The sequence below is a fragment of the Diaphorina citri genome, unplaced genomic scaffold (genome assembly GCF_000475195.1).
Source record: "Diaphorina citri unplaced genomic scaffold, Diaci psyllid genome assembly version 1.1 scaffold579, whole genome shotgun sequence".
NCBI classification, from domain to species: Eukaryota; Metazoa; Arthropoda; class Insecta; order Hemiptera; family Psyllidae; genus Diaphorina; species Diaphorina citri.
In genome coordinates this window covers 92,144-114,144 of record NW_007378013.1, presented here as the reverse complement: position 1 = coordinate 114,144, position 22,001 = coordinate 92,144, and the positions used below count along the sequence as shown (strand labels likewise).

General features: G+C 40.1%; 1 protein-coding gene and 1 long non-coding RNA gene across 2 annotated transcripts in view; both read left to right on the top strand.

The window, feature by feature from the left end:
* Positions 1 to 17,337, top strand: part of LOC103510282 (myosin-VIIa-like) — a 42,776-nt gene extending 25,439 nt beyond the window's left edge. Inside the window, 22 exon segments of the mRNA XM_026824366.1 lie at positions 87 to 251; positions 299 to 399; positions 1,512 to 1,570; positions 1,761 to 1,806; positions 2,561 to 2,715; positions 3,295 to 3,334; positions 3,872 to 4,089; positions 7,941 to 8,187; positions 8,973 to 9,146; positions 9,672 to 9,899; positions 10,783 to 10,956; positions 11,433 to 11,552; positions 11,693 to 11,728; positions 11,770 to 11,898; positions 12,158 to 12,295; positions 12,769 to 12,852; positions 13,313 to 13,514; positions 13,972 to 14,197; positions 14,721 to 14,820; positions 15,004 to 15,141; positions 15,471 to 15,653; positions 15,951 to 17,337. Of these exon segments, the coding sequence (XP_026680167.1) occupies positions 87 to 251; positions 299 to 399; positions 1,512 to 1,570; positions 1,761 to 1,806; positions 2,561 to 2,715; positions 3,295 to 3,334; positions 3,872 to 4,089; positions 7,941 to 8,187; positions 8,973 to 9,146; positions 9,672 to 9,899; positions 10,783 to 10,956; positions 11,433 to 11,552; positions 11,693 to 11,728; positions 11,770 to 11,898; positions 12,158 to 12,295; positions 12,769 to 12,852; positions 13,313 to 13,514; positions 13,972 to 14,197; positions 14,721 to 14,820; positions 15,004 to 15,141; positions 15,471 to 15,653; positions 15,951 to 16,145 (3,158 nt within the window). The 3' untranslated portion in view covers positions 16,146 to 17,337.
* On the top strand, positions 2,825 to 3,333 carry LOC113467895. Its single transcript, XR_003391821.1, has 2 exons — positions 2,825 to 2,928; positions 3,295 to 3,333. It is a non-coding gene; the product is annotated as an uncharacterized LOC113467895 (long non-coding RNA).
* Positions 17,338 to 22,001: the final 4,664 nt, after the last annotated feature.

Sequence of the window (22,001 nt, the reverse complement as noted above, 5' to 3'; positions counted from 1 at the left end):
TTTCAGTCCTATGCGAGCAGTATAAATAAGCACTATTAAGCACAATTATTCCTCCACTCAAAAGTCCATTATTATCCAATCCTCAGGCAATGTGACTCACCAATACTCCAGAACACCACTCAAACATCCACTCCTACCACTACATACTCAGGGAGATCAACTAGCTGCCCAGGCTCTCTGGGCTACCGTGCTCCGATTCTGTGGAGACCTGAGTGAACCTCGCTATCATACTATGGAGCGGGATACAACTTGTTACCCATAACATTCATGGATGGGAACACCAAAACTCTACTGGCAGATTCAGCAACTACAGCGAGGGAACTGTGTAATCAGCTGTCGGATAAGATAGGACTCAAGGATCAATTTGGATTCTCCCTGTACATAGCTTTGTTTGATAAGGTAAGCTTTCTCTCGGATCTTGTAAAACTCTACTGGCAGATTCAGCAACTACAGCGAGGGAACTGTGTAATCAGCTGTCTGATAAGATAGGACTCAAGGATCAGTTTGGATTTTCCCTGTACATAGCTTTGTTTGATAAGGTAAGCTTTCTCTTGGATCTTGTACTATGCATGCAAATTGAACTTGTAATGTGTAATCAGCTGTCTGATAAGATAGGACTCAAGGATCAGTTTGGATTCTCCCTGTACATAGGTTTGTTTGATAAGGTAAGCTTTCTCTTGGTTCTTGTACTATGCATGCAAATTGAACTTGTAATGTGACCAAGATTTGCACAGGTTCAATTCTCCTAAGCCAGTAGTCCTTTTTTTTGAAAAGGTTTGACAGAGGGAACTGTAACTGCTATGGCCTTATCGTCCCGAAATCGAAGAGAGGAGGAAGACAGATTTTTTTTTAAGAGGTTTGACAGAGGGAACTTTAACTGCTATGGTCTTATCGTCCCGAAATCGAGGAGAGAAGGAAGACAGGATAGGAGAAAGCCAGCCGTTCCGAGAACGAACATTATCCCATCAGGATAAAATCCGCCCCGGGCGGGAATCGAACCCGCGGCCTAGCGCTTACAAGGCAGACGCACTACCAACTAAGCTAACTAGGCTGGCTCAGTAGTCCTTATGCGCTTATTTAGCTAAGATTTTGAAGTAAAAGAGCAGAAAAGTCCCAAGATAAATCGATTTAAAAAATACCGGTAAATCTTGTATCTCTACGTCAGATCATACGCTCCCGTACTCGATGACGTCACATCAACTTTCCCAAGCAAGCTCCCTTGCAGGACACAGGAATGCAATGCGTTTGTGCTCACGCGTTTCAAGCGTTTGTGCGCATTTCTCGTGTCTTGACGTCACAACTGTTTGAACTTTTTCATTAGAACTAAAAAGAAGAAGAAGAAGAAGAAAAAAAAACATTTCGGAGTTCTTACGTCGGATTTGTATTTTTCACAATTCTTTTAAGACCTTAAAAAAAGGTTTATTACTACAATCGACCTTTTTTTTATTCATGATTTTTACCCAATTGCATATCCTCCAATGGACTAAAACCCCGGACTCCTCTATCCCCAGGTATCTTCCCTGGGCAGTGGAGGGGATCACGTCATGGACGCCATCTCTCAATGTGAACAGTACGCTGGCGGTTTTCAGCTATATCGACTAAACGGTTAGAGATATTGTAAATGTTACAACAGAACACCCTAATAAGCACCATTCAATAGGATAAAGAAAGTCGTGTGATGTTCACACCAGATTTTTAATAATTTAACAAGGTCATCAACCACCTTGTGTTTTTATTTGTTTTGTTTGACATGCCTTCAGGAACACTGCATTTGTCAAGGGTCTAGAGTCTAGAGTACTCAAGAGGGTTTCCTTGCCCTTGGGATCAATTTAATTTGATGAAAGATGAAACCATTAACATTTACTGATGAAATTTTGTAATAATATGTATAGGTAATTAGGTACATATATATTCAAATTTTGGTATTCTAGAAATCTAGACTAGGGCCTTTTTGCGACTTGTTCGCGGTATTCGCGACTTGTTCGCGGTATTCGCGACTTGTTCGCGGTATTCGCGACTTGTTCGCGGTATTCGCGACTTGATCGCGGTATTCGCAACTTGTTCGCGGTATTCGCGACTTGTTCGCGGTATTCGCGATTTGTTCGCGGTACTCGCAACTCGTTCGCGGTATTCATGGTTTTTTCGCGGTACTCGCGACTTGTTCGTGATATTCGCAGTTCGTTCGTGGTGTCTTATTGTAAATGTTACAACAGATACAACACCATTCAATAGGATAAGGAAAGTCGTGTGATGTTCACACCAGATTTTTAATAATTGAACAAGGTGTTAACCACCTTGTGTTTTTATTTGTTTTATTTCACATGCCTTCAGGAACACTGCATTTGTCAAGGGTCTAGAATACTCAAGAGGTTTTCCTTGCTCTTGGGATCAATTTAATTTGATGAAAGATGAAACCATTAACATTTACTGATGAAATTTTGTAATAATAAAATAATATGTATAGGTAATTAGGTACATATATTCAAATTTTGGTATTCTAGACTAGGGCCTTTTTAAGTCAATCCATATCATTAACCACTTGCTTCATCCCATATTTCAGCTATTCGATCGCGGACTCTGCTGTCGTCAGCTCCGATATTCCGGTATGATGGAAACAATACGAATCCGACGAGCAGGTTATCCGATCCGACATACGTTCATCGAATTCGTAGAACGATACCGATTCCTTATACCCGGAGTGAATCCTCCCCACAGGTACGCATCTTAGTCAATAACTACCAAGTGACTCACTCAGTCCAAATAGTTACTCATAGACCTAACCTACTCCTTGACTCTAACCCTCCCCATAGGTAGAGAGAGGTACGAAACAATACGAATCCGACGAGCAGGTTATCCGATCCGACATACGTTCATCGAATTCGTAGAACGATACCGATTCCTTATACCCGGAGTCAATCCTCCCCACAGGTACTCATCTTAGTCAATAACTACCAAGTGACTCACTCAGTCCAAATAGTTACTCATATACCTAACCTACTCCTTGACTCTAACCCTGCCCATAGGTAGAGAGAGGTACAAGGTATAACGTATAACTCATTTAGTGAATAACTTCCAAATGACCCACTCATTCAAAGAGTCAATCATTTATCGTATAAGTCACTATTCAAAGAGTCAATCATTTATCGTATAAGTCACTATTCAAAGAGTCAATCATTTATCGTATAAGTCACTCTTCTTCTTACTTTCTATTACTAAAATTTCAATTATTATTTATTTGTTCTTTTATTATCATTCTTATTGATTATCGATAAATGATCTTGTCTCTCCCCACAGGACAGAGTGTCGTCTGGCAACATCTCGTATCTGTCAGGCAGTACTATTGGGACCCGGTAGGTAGACATAAGGAACCATGTAGACATTGGGACCCGGTAGGTAGACCTATGGAACCATGTAGACATTGGGACCCGGTAGGTAGACATAGGGAACCATGTAGACATTGGGACCCGGTAGGTAGACATAAAGAACCATGTAGACATTGGGACCCGGTAGGTAGACCTAGGGAACGATGTAGACATTGGGACCCGGTAGGTAGACATAGGGAACGATTTAGACATTGGGACCCGGTAGGTAAACATTGGGATTGAACGATGGTTTTTTCCTCCCAATATGTTTGATCGAAGGAACTGAAACTTCTAAGGATTTACTATAATATCTTATCCTTCTGAAAACGAAAATAGAAGGAGGACGGGATAGGAAAAAGTCAGCCGTTCCGAGAACGAACCTTATCCGTTCAGGACACTAATCAAAAATGTGATTCTGTACGGGCAGTTAGACACTTTTTTTTATATGTATGCCAGTCTTGTATGATTAATTGATTACTGATTACTATTTCCCACTCCCCCCATTCCAGGAAACATTCATGAAGGCCAAGCCTCGTTCTATCCGACACAAGCTGGTCTCTCTCACTCTGAAACGCAAGAACAAGCTGGGCGAGGATGTAAGACGTCGCCTGCAGGATGAAGAATACACGGCAGATTCCTATCAGTCCTGGCTAGAAACCAGACCTACGTCCAATCTAGAGAAGCTACACTTTATCATAGGCCATGGAATATTGCGGGCTGAACTAAGGTAAGAATACACGGCAGATTCCCTGGAATATTACGGGCTGAACTAAGGTAAGAATACACGGCAGATTCCTATCAGTCGTGGCTGGAAACCAGACCTACGTCCAATCTAGAGCAGCTGCACTTTATCATAGGCCATGGAATATTGCGGGCTGAACTGAGGTAAATAGTACTAACGGCCAAAAGAACTGAGGTACTGAGGTAAGAATACACGGTAGATTCCTATCAGTCGTGGCTGGAAACCATACCTACGTTCAATCTAGAGAAGCTGCACTTTATCATAGGCCATGGAATATTACGGGCTGAACTGAGGTAAATAGAATAGAATACACGGTAGATTCCTATCAGTCGTGGCTGGAAACCAGACCTACGTCCAATCTAGAGAAGCTACACTTTATCATAGGCCATGGAATTTTACGGGCTGAACTGAGGTAAGAATACACGGTAGATTCCTATCAGTCGTGGCTGGAAACCATACCTACGTCCAATCTAGAGAAGCTACATTTTATCATTAGGCTTGTACGCCGGAGGTTCCGGGTTCGAAGATTTTTCGGTTCTGCTTGGAGCTCGGGCGTTCACACTTGAGTATCTACTTTAATCGAGTAGCGATCAGTGACTTCATTACCAGTGTGAATTGATGATACGAGTAGATGAAAATTAATACTAAAGGAGGCACTTAGTAATGCTTTAATTGTGAAAAACCCACAAAAGTTGTGTAAAAGCTCTCTGGTTCCCACAAAGAGACAAGATTTGATTTTCTCATTGAAATTCCATTTGTTTCAGAGTTACTACGTGAAGGAGATGATAGAAACATTGAAAGTAAAAGAAGATGTCGTCAGTTATGCCAAGTTCAAATGGCCTCTCCTCTTCTCTAGGTTCTACGAAGCTTATAGGAATTCAGGTGAGTTTGATTTATTTCAAATTTTCGCCTTGCACGCGGTAAACCCGGGTTCGATTCCCGGCGGGGCCAAAAAATTGTATCATGCAAACCATTGATTCCGTAATGCAAATAGGACCTGAGGACGAAGAGGACCTTTCCGAATTCAAATTCCAGAAGTTTGCCGCTACCTATTTTCAAGGTAAAGTACATTTCCATGCTTACTTCTTACTTTCCGTGTCCACAAATGTCACCAACTTTAGTTAGGGGGTGATATTTCGGTGGGAGAAGGATTGAGCGACAGTGTCACTTTGTGCTACTCATTTTCATGTTACTCGTCAAGAACGTCAGGAGTTCGAAGCGCCGCGCCTGCGAAACAGGAGGGTGCGGGTTCGATTCCAGCCGAAGCATGGAATTTATCCTCATTTATTTGAGAAATTTGACACGTAATGATGTAGCCCCAAGGCCCAAGGGTTAGGCGGTAGAGAACGCCTCCAGCGTTAACCTCACCTAGTCGTATTCTATGTGCGTATAACCTGCCTCGGTGGTGTAGTTGTCATTGCGCTCGCCTGGTAAACAGGAGGGCGTGAGTTCAATCCCAGCCGAGTTATGCAATTTTATCCTCAGTATATTTTGAGATTTTGACCACAGTAGTAGTAGTAGTAGTAGTAGTAGTAGTAGTAGCCTACGGCTGGAATAAAGGGACTTTTCAGTCCTATGCGAGCAGTATAAATAGGCACTATTAAGCACAATTATTCCTCTACTCAAAAGTCCATTATTACCCAATCCTCAGGCAATGTGACTCACCAATACTCCAGAACCCCACTCAAACATCCACTCCTACCTCTACATACTCAGGGAGATCAACTGGCTGCCCAGGCACTATGGGCTACCGTGCTCCGATTCTGTGGAGACCTGAGTGAACCTCGTTATCATACTATGGAGCGGGATACGACCTCTGTTATGTCCAAGGTGACAGCCACCCTGGGCAGAAACTTTATACGGAGCAAGGAGTTCCAGGAGGCACAGATGATGGGGATGGACCCGGTAGGTAGACATAGGGAACCAAGAATACACGGCAGATTCCCATCAGTCCTGGCTGGAAACCAGACCTACGTCCAATCTAGAGAAGCTACACTTTATCATAGGCCATGGAATATTACGGGCTGAACTGAGGTAAGAATACACGGCAGATTCCTATCAGTCGTGGCTAGAAACCAGACCTACGTCCAATCTAGAGAAGCTACACTTTATCATAGGCCATGGAATATTGCGGGCTGAACTAAGGTAAGAATACACGGCAGATTCCCATCAGTCCTGGCTGGAAACCAGACCTACGTCCAATCTAGAGAAGCTACACTTTATCATAGGCCATGGAATATTGCGGGCTGAACTAAGGTAAGAATACACGGCAGATTCCCATCAGTCCTGGCTGGAAACCAGACCTACGTCCAATCTAGAGAAGCTACACTTTATCATAGGCCATGGAATATTACGGGCTGAACTGAGGTAAGAATACACGGCAGATTCCTATCAGTCCTGGCTGGAAACCAGACCTACGTCCAATCTAGAGAAGCTACACTTTATCATAGGCCATGGAATATTACGGGCTGAACTGAGGTAAGAATACACGGCAGATTCCTATCAGTCGTGGCTGGAAACCAGACCTACGTCCAATCTAGAGAAGCTACACTTTATCATAGGCCATGGAATATTACGGGCTGAACTGAGGTAAGAATACACGGCAGATTCCTATCAGTCGTGGCTGGAAACCAGACCTACGTCCAATCTAGAGAAGCTACACTTTATCATAGGCCATGGAATATTACGGGCTGAACTGAGGTAAGAATACACGGCAGATTCCTATCAGTCCTGGCTGGAAACCAGACCTACGTCCAATCTAGAGAAGCTACACTTTATCATAGGCCATGGAATATTACGGGCTGAACTGAGGTAAGAATACACGGCAGATTCCTATCAGTCGTGGCTAGAAACCAGACCTACGTCCAATCTAGAGAAGCTGCACTTTATCATAGGCCATGGAATATTACGGGCTGAACTAAGGTAAATAGTACTAACGACCAAGGATCAGTCGTGGCTAGAAACCGGACCTACGTCCAATCTAGAGAAGCTACACTTTATCATAGGCCATGGAATATTACGGGCTGAACTGAGGTAAGAATACACGGCAGATTCCTATCAGTCGTGGCTGGAAACCAGACCTACGTCCAATCTAGAGAAGCTACACTTTATCATAGGCCATGGAATATTACGGGCTGAACTGAGGTAAATAGTACTAACGGGCAAGGTTTTTAGTAAAGGAAGCTTTTTTTCAAAGAGGTTTGATAGAGGGAACTGTAACTGCTAATAACTGTACTTTTTTAAGCGAATGCAAATATCAAGTTTTTTTTTAAAGAGGTTTGACAGAGGGAACTGTGACTGCTAGATCTTATCGTCCCGAAATCGAAGAGAGAAGGAAGACAGGATAGGAGAAAGCCAGTCGTTCCGAGAACGAACATTATCCCTTCAGGATAAAATCCGCTCCTGGCGGGAATCGAACCGCGGCCTAGCGTTTACAAGGTGCTACCAACCAAGCTACATAGGCTGGATCAACCTGAGCGAAACCATGCTATCGCCGCGCGGCTGGTACAGAATACCAGAAAACAATCTCTTTTTACATGGTTTTACTTCACTTGAAATCTCTGTTTGTTTGTAATTAATAACTTTCTGAGTAATAATCAAATTTAATTTCAACATATTCAACTCAAAAAGCGGATTAAAAATTGTAAATTGTAAATATATGTTGATTTTATTGTGATAATAATATACATAAAGATAGGTCTTAAAACTAGTTGACAATTACATTTTTACTTTTTTCTATTTGGTATCTATCTATGGACGTTCGGTACGGACGTCGGACGGACGGACGGACGAAAACAGGAGGTAAACCAAGTTTGCCGTTATTTCAACAATTACAGAGACGAAATCTACTGTCAGATCTGCAAGCAGCTTACCAACAATCCCTCCAAATCTTCTCACGCACGAGGCTGGATTCTGCTATCCCTCTGTGTCGGATGTTTCGCCCCTAGCGAGAAGTTTGTGAACTATCTGCGAGCTTTCATCAGGGAGGGACCCCCTGGCTATGCTCCGTACTGTGAGGATAGGCTGAAGCGAACTTTCAACAATGGTACTCGGAACCAACCGCCTAGCTGGTTGGAACTGCAGGTGAGTGTATTGTATTGGAAGTTTAAGGCCAGCCACACAGTATCAGGTAGACCTGATCAGGTATTCCTGTCGTCAGGTCTACCTGATAGTGTGTGTCCTCATCAGGTATCAGGTAGACCTGACATTCGGACCTTTTCAGCCGTACCTGTCAGGTCTACCTGATAGTGAGTGGCTGGCCTAAGGCTAGCCCATTTAGTCATATACGACATGTGTTAATATCTATATCTCAATACCATAGAAATTGTGTCCTATTTTTATGTCCAAGGTAAATATTTAGACAATAGGGGTATAATTTTTTGTCTGAATCTAGGGAATCCATCGAATCTAGATTCACTTTGGCAAATTTGTTTTGAATATCCGTCCAGTGAATGGGATTATCAAATCCCCATCGAATCCAGATACTTGAAAAAAATTTTTTTTTTTTTTTTTTTTTTTTTTTAAGAGGTTTGACAGAGGGAGCTGTAACTGCTATGGTCTTATCGTCCCGAAATCGAAGAGGGTTGTGTAGGATAAAAAAAAAAAAAAAAAAAAAAAAAAAAAAAAAAAACTCAATATTTTTGATTAAATATTAAGTTTTTTTTATGACACTTTTCTGATGACACTTGAAGTACATAAATATTATCGTTTCCGAGTGCGGTTATCGCTTAGAAGAAGAAAAACAAACAAACGCTTAGAAGAAGAAAAACAAACAAACGCTTAGAAGAAGAAAAACAAACACATTTCTGGTGTAAATATTGCTAGTGGGTACTAGGCTTGACGATCATTAACCCACTCCGTGTTTCCAGGCCACGAAATCCAAGAAGCCGATCATGTTACCCATAACATTCATGGATGGGAACACCAAAACTCTACTGGCAGATTCAGCAACTACAGCGAGGGAACTGTGTAATCAGCTGTCTGATAAGATAGGACTCAAGGATCAGTTTGGATTCTCCCTGTACATAGCTTTGTTTGATAAGGTAAGCTTTCTCTTGGATCTTGTACTATGCGTGCAAATTGAACTTGTAATGTGACCAAGATTTGCACAGGTTCAATTCTCCTAAGGTAGTAAGTAGTCCTTATGCGCTAGCTAAGATTTTAAAGTAAAAGAGCAGAAAAGTCCCAAGATAAATCGATTTGAAAAATACCGGTAAATCTTGTATCTCTACGTCAGATCATACGCTCCCGTACTCGATGACGTCACATCAACTTTCCCAAGCAAGCTCCCTTGCAGGACACAGGAATGCAATGCGTTTGTGCTCATGCGTTTCAAGCGTTTGTGCGCATTTCTCGTGTCTTGACGTCACAACTGTTTGAACTTTTTCATTTGAACTAAAAAAAAAACACACATTTCGGAGTTTTTACGTCAGATTTAGATTTTTCACAATTCTTTTAATACCTTAAAAAAAGGTTTATTACTACAATCGACCTTTTTTTTTATTCATGATTTTTACCCAATTGCATATCCTCCAATGGACTAAAACCCCGGACTCCTGTATCCCCAGGTATCTTCCCTGGGCAGTGGAGGGGATCATGTCATGGACGCCATCTCCCAATGTGAACAGTACGCCAAGGAGCAAGGTGCACAGGAACGGAACGCCCCCTGGCGCCTGTTCTTCAGGAAGGAGATCTTTGCGCCTTGGCATGAACCTACCGAGGATCACGTGGCTACCAATCTGATCTACCAGCAGGTCGTGCGAGGGGTCAAGTTCGGGGAGTATCGCTGTGATAAGGTAAGTGCCGAAACACAGGGATGTTTTTTAGTATTTAACTATTCCCATTGTGAGATAACTTTTGAATTTTGTATTTAAATGGTAAAAAAAAAAAATGTTTTTTAAGCGGCTTCAGCTGTAGCCAAATGTTGATGGCACAATAAAGAAAGGATATCTTCTTTCTTTTTTTTTCTTCCATACACCCGGGTGATGGTTTCTAGCCATGTTTAATAGGCTCGTCCTGAACCGCAGTCAACCATCGTAAGGACCTGTGTTTGTTCTTTAAAGCAGAGAGAACCCTTTGAAAACTGCCAGCCAGCTAGGCTGGTTGGGGTTAGCTGTTCTCTTCCCCCGTTCATATTCCCACAGCTAGACACTAGTCTACTCTCTGTTTAACGACTTTAACGTCCCCTAGCCAGACCAATGTTTATAGTAATTTTATGCATTGATATACTCATAACTCCTATACAACAATAAATGGTCGGACCATTTACTATCAAATACAAAAATGTGCCCTAACTAAAGACAAAAAAAAAGGCTATAAAACGATAAAACTTAATCCTATTAGAGCAACATCCGTGACCGAGTGGGTATGACACTAGCCTAGCACGCTGGAGATCCCGGGTTCGATTCCCGGCGGGGTCGAAGTTTTTTCGGCTCTGTGCTTGGAGTTCGGGGTCCACTCAGCCTCGTGAGGACAATTGAGTAGCCACTTTAATCGATTAGCGACCGGGCGGCCAGTGTAATATGGAAATGAAATATGGAAATTGATTGCAAAGGAGGCAGTTATTAATGCTGTGCTGTGATATCCACAAAAGCTGTGCTTTGACACAAATAATTTGAGATTTGATTTGATTGATCTAATCCGACTAACCTAACCTATGTATGTGTTGTGACTTTACAGGAAGAGGACTTGGCAATGATAGCAGCTCAACAATACTACATCGAATATGACAATGATATGAACTCAGAACGTCTCCTTAACCTTCTACCCAACTACATACCTGACTATTGTCTTACCAATGCCGACAAGTCGTTAGATAGGTGGGCCACCCTCTATGAACGTTCAGGAGTTTGGGCTGATGGTTTCAAATGTGAGTGCTTCTGTATTGATTTAAACCTAATGTTTTAGCCAGCCTAGTTAGCTTTTGGTTTTTAGGGTAGATTTTTTCGGATTTTATCCTAAATACTTAGATAGGTTCCTAGTCCCTTCTTCTCGGTTTCTTGGAACGACTGGCTTTCTCCTAACCTGTCTTCCTTCGCTTTTCGGGACGATAAGACCTTAGCAGTTACAGTTATTTCCATCAAACTTTTTTTTTTGTATTCTTTAACTAATGTTTGTTTGTTAGTTTTTTTTTTTCAGTTTTTATTCAATTCTATTCTACAATAGGTTTACAGGCTACCAAATTTGTAGCCAGAACCAAATGTCAGCCGAAAAGGGCCGACCCCGTCTGAACACACTAAAAGGCGGAGAAAAAGAAGAAAATTCTACAATAGGTAGTCTATATTCTACTATAAATGGTCTGTCTTATACTTACTCCCTACTCTCCCCAGGCACTATTCAGTGTAGACGGCGCGGCTAATGGTCGCCGCTTACACACGCAGACCCCCAACGGCACCGAGACCAAAGAGAAGCCCCATAGCCTCGCCGAGTACAGTCTCGATCATTTCCGAGCTCCCCCGAAAAATTAATACTAAAGGAGGCACTTAGTAATGCTTTAATTGTGAAAAACCCACAAAAGTTGTGTAAAAGCTCTCTGCTTTCCACAAAGATTCATGATTTGATTTTCTCAATGGAATTCTATTTGTTTCAGAGTTACTACGTGAAAGAGATGATAGAAACATTGAAAGTAAAGGAAGATGTCGTGAATGATAATTCTGATTGGTTTTGCAGGAGGAGCTGGCAGAAGAGGCATGTTTTGCATTCACAGCCATATTGAAGTACATGGGAGATTTGCCTGCCAAGAGAAGATTGGGCAATGAATATACAGACCAGATATTTGATGCCCCACTTAAACATGTAAGTTACCTATGTCCCTTCTGTAAAGCTCTAAAAATAATTATAATAATAAAATCAACCTATGGGTATCAAACTAAGCTTGAACGCCGGAGGTTCGATTCTTGGCAGGGTCGAAGTTGTTTTTTTTTTTTTTTTGGCACACATTGCTTGGAATTCGAAGTCCACTCTGCCTCGTGAGGAAAATTAAGTTGCTCCTTTCATCTAGTACCGGCCAGTGCTACCGACGATTGTATTTCATTGATTTATTATTTGATTCCAGGAAATCCTACGAGATGAGATCTACTGTCAGCTGATGAGACAACTCACGGATAATAAGAACCGGCTGAGTGAGGAGAGAGGGTGGGAACTCATGTGGTTAGCTACCGGTCTATTCGCCTGTAGTCAGAGCTTAGTGAAGGTAAGGGTTATTTTAATAATACTACTTGGCACACTCTAATAAATATTAATAAAATAAATATAACAGGGTGATATAGAAAACGGTTCTAAGTTTTAACACTTTGCATAGGGGTAGTACGGCTTTCAGCACTTTCTTACAGTTTTTTTTTCTTTCTATTCTTGGAAAATTTGAACTTTATGAAGTTGAAAAAGTCGTACTTTAATCCATAAGAAAACTAATAATATTTCTGACAAGTACATCTAGATAGCCTTTGAAGTTTTTGAACATTGATCATTATAATACATATTTAGTTCGGATTAGAGGTCTTCTTTTGAATAAAAAAAAGAGGATATGGGTACATCTAAAAAAACCTTTCGTGAAATGCCAATTCATCTAAATCTTCTTATCAGTTCAGCTTCCAATATTAGCTAAATTTCCCTTCTCATTTCTCGAGTTCTAATTAACTAAAAATTCCTCTCTCCTTTCTATTCCAGGAGATTCTGGTCACCCATCCATTTACACGGATATCCAACTGGTCCTCAGGTAACACCTACTTCCATATGACCATAGGTAATTTGGTCCGCGGCTCCAAACTCCTATGTGAAACCACCCTAGGCTATAAGATGGATGATCTTCTTACCTCTTACATATCTCTAATGTTATCCAATATGAACAAGCAGAGGACCAAATGAGATTAGAATATATGTACCTTGTTTATCCGGCTGGGATAGGACTGAAAAGTCCCTTTTCCCCCGCAGTCTAACCAAGGTCTCATATATTTTGACATATTATGGGGTGTAATTAGGACCCGTGTTCACAGACACTTTTGGATGGTGACATTCTCCGTGGCCTAGTGGGTCCTGGGTTCGATTACCGGCTGGGTCAAATTAGATCCGGTGCCCCCCCTTTGGGGAAAAAAAAAATGTTAATTTTTTTTTTTTTTTTTTTTTTTTTTTACGATTTCTTTAATGTGGCAGGATTCTCCTGAAGGAGCTCTTCCACCCAACCACAATTTTCCTATATTCTTTCCCTCCGCAGGCATTCGAAGTGGATTCCTCAACCAGAGCCAAAGACTTTTGCTCGAGCATTGCTCAAAGACTGAACGTGAGGTCCTGCGAGGGATTCAGCTTGTTTGTGAAGATAGCCGACAAAGTTATTTCCGTACCCGAGGGCGATTTCTTCTTTGATTTCGTACGACATTTGACGGACTGGATCAAAAAGGCGAGACCCTCACGAGATGGTAAGTCTGTGAAAAATCTTCATTTCTTTATTGTATTTATTTCTATTTATTTATTTATTTGAATCGCTTTGACAAAGGGAACTGTAACTGCTAAGGCTTTATTGTTCGTTACGTATTCTCTGAAATCTGACAAGGGTGTGTTAAGCTAGGGGACCTTAAACAGGGAGTAGACCAACGTCTGTCTGTGCGACTATAAACAGGGAGGAGAACAGCTAATCCTAACCAGCCTAGCTAGCTGATAGTTTCAAAGGGTTCTCTCTGCTTGAAAAGAACAAGCATAGGTCCTCACAATAGTTGACTGCGGTTCAGAACGAGTCAATTAAATATGACTAGAGACCATCACCCTGGTGTGTTGCTGATAGAAGAGATATTTTCTCTATTTTTTCATCACCTTTCGGCTATAGCTAAGGCCGCTACAACAACAACATCTGACAAGGGTAATCTGTTTCTATTCCAGGAATCACTCCTCAATTCACCTACCAGGTATTCTTCATGAAGAAGCTATGGACCAACACCGTTCCCGGCAAGGACAGGAATGCGGACCTCATCTTTCACTTCCACCAGGAGTTGCCCAAGTTACTGCGAGGCTATCATAAGTGCAGCAAGGAAGAGGCTGCCAAGTTAGCCGCCCTTGTGTATAGAGTGCGCTTCGGAGAGAGCAAACAAGAACTACAGGCTATTCCGTGAGTAAATCAAATCATTAATTCGCCCACCTCTGTGGCCGTGAGGTCAAGAGCACTGACTCTCAACCCGGAGGTGGTGGGTTCGAATCCCCGCCAGGGCGGAAATTTTCTAACCAGACTTTTCCGTTCTTGAATAGGCATGGACCTAAAAGAATGTGCCCTGAAGTAATGCGAAAGGGTACATGTCGCCACTGGTCGCTACTCGATTAAAATAGCTACTCAATTGTCCTCATGAGGGTGAGTGCACCCCGAACTGCAAGCACAGAGCCGAAAAAAACTTCGAACCCTGGATCTCCGGCGTTCTTCTTGACATTTTCCCGTGTTCAGACGGTATCGGCGTTTTTCGTCAGCCTCTCAATCAGCCCTAGGGTGATTGCTTTTAGACTGACATTTGGTTTTGGATACAAAATTTTACGAGTGTATACCATTCGCACTCAACCTTTGCTATTTCTTTAGCAAGAGGGATTTCGGGCTGACCTGGCATTCCAATTCCTTATATTCCTGTATGTTTTATATGTTGCAGACAAATGCTCAGGGAGCTAATACCATCGGACTCGATAAAGATCCAGAGTAGTACAGAATGGAAGAGGTGTATAATAGCAGCTACCCGCGGGGGCCCGCGTGTGTTTTCCGGGGGGGGGGAATTGTTTTTTTTTTTTTTTTTTTTTTTTTTTTTTTTTTTGGCACACATTGCTTGGAATTCGAAGTCCACTCTGCCTCGTGAGGAAAATTAAGTTGCTCCTTTCATCTAGTACCGGCCAGTGCTACCGACGATTGTATTTCATTGATTTATTATTTGATTCCAGGAAATCCTACGAGATGAGATCTACTGTCAGCTGATGAGACAACTCACGGATAATAAGAACCGGCTGAGTGAGGAGAGAGGGTGGGAACTCATGTGGTTAGCTACCGGTCTATTCGCCTGTAGTCAGAGCTTAGTGAAGGTAAGGGTTATTTTAATAATACTACTTGGCACACTCAAATAAATATTAATAAAATAAATATAATACAATTTTCAGCAGTAGGCTATTATATACTGTAGGTACTAGGTATTGATTTTTTTTTTTCCAAGAAAAAAAGAGGTTTGATAGAGGGAACTGTAACCTGTAACTGCTGAGGTCCTGTTGTTCCGAAATCGAAGAGAGAATACCAGGGTAGGAGAAAGCCAGCCGTTCCGAAAACGAACTAATAAATATTTTCTTTTAAACTTAAAACAGTTTGACAGCGCGCTACCAATACCAAACTATATCTCTATCTATATTTTCTCAACCAGGAATTGACCCTATTCCTGCGTACAAGGCGGCATCCCATCTCGCAAGACTCATTACAAAGGCTGCAGAAGACACTACGCAATGGCCAGAGGAAATATCCACCGCATCAAGTAGAAGTGGAAGCTATTCAACATAAGACTACTCAGATCTTCCATAAGGTGTACTTCCCGGACGATACGGATGAGGTGAGTACCTGGCTCCTAGGAAGAGGTCCTTGGGTTCGATTACCGGCGGGGTCGGAGTGTTTTCGGCTCTGTGCTTGGTGTTCAGGGTGCACTCAGCCTCTTGAGGACTAGCTACTTTTATTTAGTAGCGGCCAGTGGCGACATTACCAGAGTCAAAAGATTGATGATAAGTGATTAAGAGTAGATGAGAATTAATAGTAAAGGAGGTACTTAGTAATGCTGTCATACCCTCAAAAATCGTGAAGAAGCTCTCTGCTTTACCACAGATAATTCATGATTTGATGATTTTTTTTTTTTATTCTGGTCACCCATCCATTTACACGGATATCCAACTGGTCCTCAGGTAACACCTACTTCCATATGACCATAGGTAATTTGGTCCGCGGCTCCAAACTCCTATGTGAAACCACCCTAGGCTATAAGATGGATGATCTTCTTACCTCTTACATATCTCTAATGTTATCCAATATGAACAAGCAGAGGACCAAATGAGATTAGAATATAATATATGTACCTTGTTTATCCTGGTGGGATAGGACTGAAAAGTCCCTTTTCCCCCGCGGGTGTAATTAGGACCCGTGTTCACAGACACTTTTGGATGGTGACATCCTCCGTGGCCTAGTGGGTAGCGGGTAGCACACTTGGCTTGCACGCCGGAGGTCCTGGGTTCGATTACCGGCTGGGTCAAATTAGATCCGGTGTTCACAGACACTTTGGTGACAACCTCTGTGGACTAGCGGGTATCACACTTGGTTTGCACGGCTGATGTCCCGGGTTCGATTCCCGGCAAGGTTTTGCTTCACAAATAATTCATTATGCAATTGATTGGTTTTGGTTTAAATAATACCAACTACATCAACGATAATCCGATCAACTTCTGTGATGAAGTGGTCGAAAGAACAAATTTCAAATGAGCTTTAATTAGTTTATAACATGAGCTAAGAACAAATGTTTTGGGTGACCTGCTACAACACTTTTCCAACTTCGGCCTTATGTCAGTGATTTTCATCTGCCGTTTCTATTTTTCGGCCTAATAATGTCCACTTTTTTAATCACTCCTTCCGCGTATTTGTAAACTTATTTTGTAATCTAGTATTTTTTTACATATTTTTATTTACGATACCTATGTACTGTATAAAGTGTAGAGATCTAGGTAGGTACTTCAAACTTCAAAGTACCTTTGAGTACGTTCTCGAACTTGTAATTAATATTCTTATTAAATAGTTTGATTAGTAAAATACCATTTGTAGTCTGTGTAAAGACGTGTCTGTAGTCAGCAATGTTCTATCATCTTTTTACCTTCTATTATCTCTAAAGAGGGACCTCATTTTGAAAAATGCGATCCCAAAGTCCCCAGCATCAAGCAATTAAAACTAGATAGATTGATAATTATTTAAATAATGTATTTTCTCGGGCTGAGCCCACGGCATTGTTCCTGACCAATAATCGATTTTCGTGTAAGCATAAATAACCAAAATCCACATTAGGATGTAACTATGTGAATCAGTGAAATCATTTATAGATTACATACCTACATAGACACTTATATCCTACTTACCTATTACCTAAGTATTTATATGCTGCAATCAAATCCTTAGGGATGTTCCATTTTCTTGATGAAATCATATTGACTTGTTTTTCTGTTAATAAAATGCATAATTATATTTTATTATTTATTTGTAAAGAGATTATATTCTATTTTAATAATAAACCTGAAATTACACGTATAATCAATCTGTGTTTATTTATTCAATCTTTTTTTTTCAAACAAAATTTAATAGAGGAAACTGTAGTCTTATCGCCCCGAAAGCAAAGAAAGAAGGTAGACAGGATAGGAGAAAGCCAGTCGTTCTGAGAGCGAACCTTATCTATTGGGGATAAAATCCGCCCCGAGCGTGAATCAAACCCGCGATTTAGCGCTTACAAGGCAGACGCGCTAACCACCAAGTTAGGCTGGCTAGAAACAAGTTTGAGTGATACGATATGATATGTGTTTAACTTATCTAACTGGATCATCCACTTTCTAAAGTAACAAGATCTAAACTAAAGTAAAACCATACATGTTGACCGTATGTTGTAGGTACCTACTCAGTGTAAATAATAATACACGTTTACAAGTACCTACGTAATTTAAAATACAGTTTATGTATGGTGTACTTGATGTTTAATTGAAGGAATAATGAAATTTGGATTTACATACCTACATGATTATTTATAGTTGAGTTTGTTATTGCTCATTACAATAGAATAACTGGTAATAATCCCGACTTGCCTTAAACAAACATAAATTCTCAGGGAAAATAAATGTGTAATTGTTTTACAATATACAGTAATACCTCGTACCTACTTGATTATTTTTACACATGTACCTATATTAAAAAAAATAGGCTTCATAGAGGGAACTGTAACTGTAAGGTCTTATCGTCCCGAAAGCGAAGAAAAAAAGAAGACAGGATAGGAGAAACTAAGTCATCAAAACATGTATAGTACCTATTTTTGAGCAGCTTTTACTGGGTCGAGCTGGTGACAGATTTCTTGAAAGCAATTAATTTCACCAATAAAGCTGGAGGTTACCAAGGGTTCATCATGATTCAAAGGAAAAGCACAGGTCCTTATGATGGTTGACTGTGGTTCGGACGGGCCAAGGACCCATTGCAATACTTTCTCATTGCCTTGTATAGCTTCCCTATAATACTAACTTGTTTTTAATAGAAATTAAAAATCATATCTGAGCGTACGGCAGTGCGTCAGGCTAAGTTCCCGTAAGCACACCTGTGTATCTTTATACGAACCGATTTGGCAGGTTTTTCTCACCTTCATAGACCGGATTCCTCTGAAGATGTCATGCTACCTTTTATTCTTAGCCGACAGTATAAATGAGGTATATCAAATAAATAAATAATATGGATCAAATAAATAAATTTCACGTTATTATTCCTGTTCTATTCTCCCCAGGTGAAGGTTCCTCATTTCTGAGTTTCCACCGAGGGGACCTTATACTTCTGGAAGAGGGTAGCACAGGGGAGACTGTGCAGAATTCTGGATGGTGTGTAGGCCGCTGCGACAGGACGGGAGAGAAGGGAGACTTCCCCGCCGAAACTGTGTATGTTCTGCCCACCCTCAGTAAACCACCCTCCGATATACTGGTATGTATAAGTATAAGGAGTGCTTTATTTAGATTGTCAGCTTAGAACAGGTTGTTCCATTATACCAACAGTTGAATAGAGCACCTCTTTATTGATATAATTTTGTTTATAATTTATACAAAAGTATCAACATTGTATATAATAGCATGATTAATTGATTGATTGGTTGATTGTTTTAGTTTGCTTTAATTTTCAACAATAACATAGGTATACAATAAATACCTTCTGGAAGGAATATTATCATCTTTTGAAGAGGTTTGATAGAGGTAACTGCAAATGCTAAGGTCTCATTGTCCCGCATAAGTTCCTATTCTTAGTTCCTTCTACTCTGATTTCTAACCCAACATGGACGTTTTAACTCGCCACAGGTACCTTCTTATATCTACTTTTCCTTCATAACTCCATCGTCATTTTTCCCATCATTCTGTTCCAAGCCGGACTCGTGTTTCGCGTATTCCCACAGCAATAACGTTGTTTTCCAGGGTCTTTGTGTGCTGGGCATGTTTTTCACACAGGTCCTGTTATCTGTGCCATCGTTTGAAGGTACCACCGACCCATCATTTCTTATCAACCACTACAATTACCATTGTTTTGAATGGGAACCCGCAGGTACAACTTGATGGAATATTCTCGAAATGGTAGAAGTACAAGTACGATATTACAAGTCATAATCAACAAGTAAGTACAGGAGGTAGAATATACTTGATTTGCACGGATGGGATGAGACTGAAAAGTCCCTCTACCGCCACAGACGTAACCCGAGGGAAGTTAAAAATAAAGGCAGGCAGAAAGGCATACAAAGATCAACGTGGCAGCGCGGTAGGTATGCTACTATACTAGTTCACAGGCTAAAGGCCTCCTTAAGTAAATAAAAGTAAAAACATCCACCCCCTTCCAATTACCTCAACCCCCATGCTACCGAAGTAGTTTATCAAAATGAATCACATTGCAATGGTCTAGAGTAATAAAAATCCGTCTACTTGTATTTGTAAATAATTTATCACACGAAATATAAAAATAAAACAGAATACATGTCAGAAGTATGAAATATGTACAATGTAAACTATTTACACAATGGCTGCCCGGATATGTACAAATAAATTGGACATTTACAAAATCAGAAAATTGTATTTACATAAAAAAAGATTCGAAAGCAAGTACTACAAGAAAGGTATACAACTGGAGGAAGAAGAAATAAAATTAATAAAGTCTTGAAAGGAAGATGGGAGAAAAGAATTGATTAGAAAAATTAAGTAACCAAGTACTTTCCAAGTTCAATTTGAGTTTGTTCGTTTGTGTGTGTTCTTTTGAGTATGAGAGTAAAAGTAAATACAATAGTGAATTATCAGGATAATATAATTTGGTACCCTGACATTGAATAAATACATACGAGTATAAATTTAGAACAGTATTTAAACCTGAATTAATTTCATAAATATCAGGTAAATATTTAATATTTCAATCAATAAATTAGTCTAATAATTAAATACACATAGGTATAAAGTACAGAAAAGTGTCCACCAGAAAATGGCCCCATTGAAACAATTTAACAGAGGGATTTTCCAGGGACTTATTTGGTATATCTTCAGTCAATTTAAGTTTGCACTTTTGCAGAGCAAAACACTATGAAACAGGCTCTATTTATTGGGACTTATTTGGTATATCTTCAGTCAATTTAAGTTTGCACTTTTGCAGAGCAAAACACTATGAAACAGGCTCTATTTATTTACCTACCTACATAATATAATCTCGAGTGGTTAGATCCCAGCATAGGACCTACTTAGTGCTTTTTATTTCACCTAACATTAATCTGGACCGATACCTACTTTACAGGCACTTCAAGTGCTGCTAGCTATTGTAGTTAAGGAGACTTTACTTGAGTTAACCCCTTTTTTTTTTTTTTTTTTTTTTTTTTTTCAACTCATACATAAGTAAATTTTTGTTAAAAAATTTCCAAATGCAACATCCCTGCACCATCTTCAATTTCTATTTTTCTTATCTTTCTTCTCAATCCTCTCACAAATAAATTAGTTAAAAATATTTGCTAAGCTAGTGAACCAAATCTAACCATACAAAAGCAATCCATGGAAAGTTGGAAACAAGGGAATGTAGATTTATCTAAAAAATATTTATCTAAAAAGAAGTTTTTATTCCAATGGTAGGCATCAAACCTAGGATCTTCTCCAAGGCAAACAAGCATGTTACCACTGATTTTCATTTAGGTGACTAAAAACCTTGGCTTTTATTATGTGCTGAAACATGTTCTGATATTTGAATCCAAGTAAGAAATGGCTTGATAGCATGACTTCACACTGAGCTACTTAAGTAGATACCTAACTATTTTTTTTTTCTCCTGAAACCATTACAATGCTACCACATATTACTTGTGCAAGTGTTCATAACCCACATAGCTTTAAACAAAAACATGCTGGGAGGTGCACAAATGTCAAGAGTTTGAAGCGCCACCCAACCTATATTGACACAAAATGGAGTTTCAAGGTTTTTGGTCATATAAATTACCCCAAAATCTATAAAGTTATGTTGGCTTTATGACAGTCTATTTCTGGATATTTTTCATTCATCTGGGATCTAATGGCCAATCTTGCCACTGAGAGCTTACAGTGTCAAGGGGTTTCTAGACGTCACACATTTGATTTGCACAGGCCAGTATTTCTTGAACTCTAGATCACTCTCTGTGGTAAGAACAGGCATAAGAAGCCCAAAGGATGTCTTTCATTATGAGACTGTAGACCTTGGGGTTAATAATCTCAACTTTAATACAAACCTTGTTTTAACGGGAGAAGTGGTTAAAGATTTTCACACTGGTTTCCTGATGCTCTTGGTGCCCAAGATATCAACTGATCATCGTGATATGTATTGTAAGTTGTAGAAAACTTCACAGAAAGATCCACAAGCCATCCAAATTCAACATTTTCCAAATTCTGCGTTCAGCTTCCAAATGGCACTTTTTGTTTACAATCCTCGATGGGTGAACTACACAAAGCAAAAAACACAAAACACTTCTCAGGATATAATCAAATTTAAGGTTAAATTCTTCAGCACAGACACATCACTAAAATGCTAATTAACACAATTTATAACTATCCTACGGGAACTTAAAATTATATTTAACTTTCAGCAGGAAAACACCAAACTTTACAAAAGACTTTCAACTTAGAAAATGTACACAAGACTTCAAACA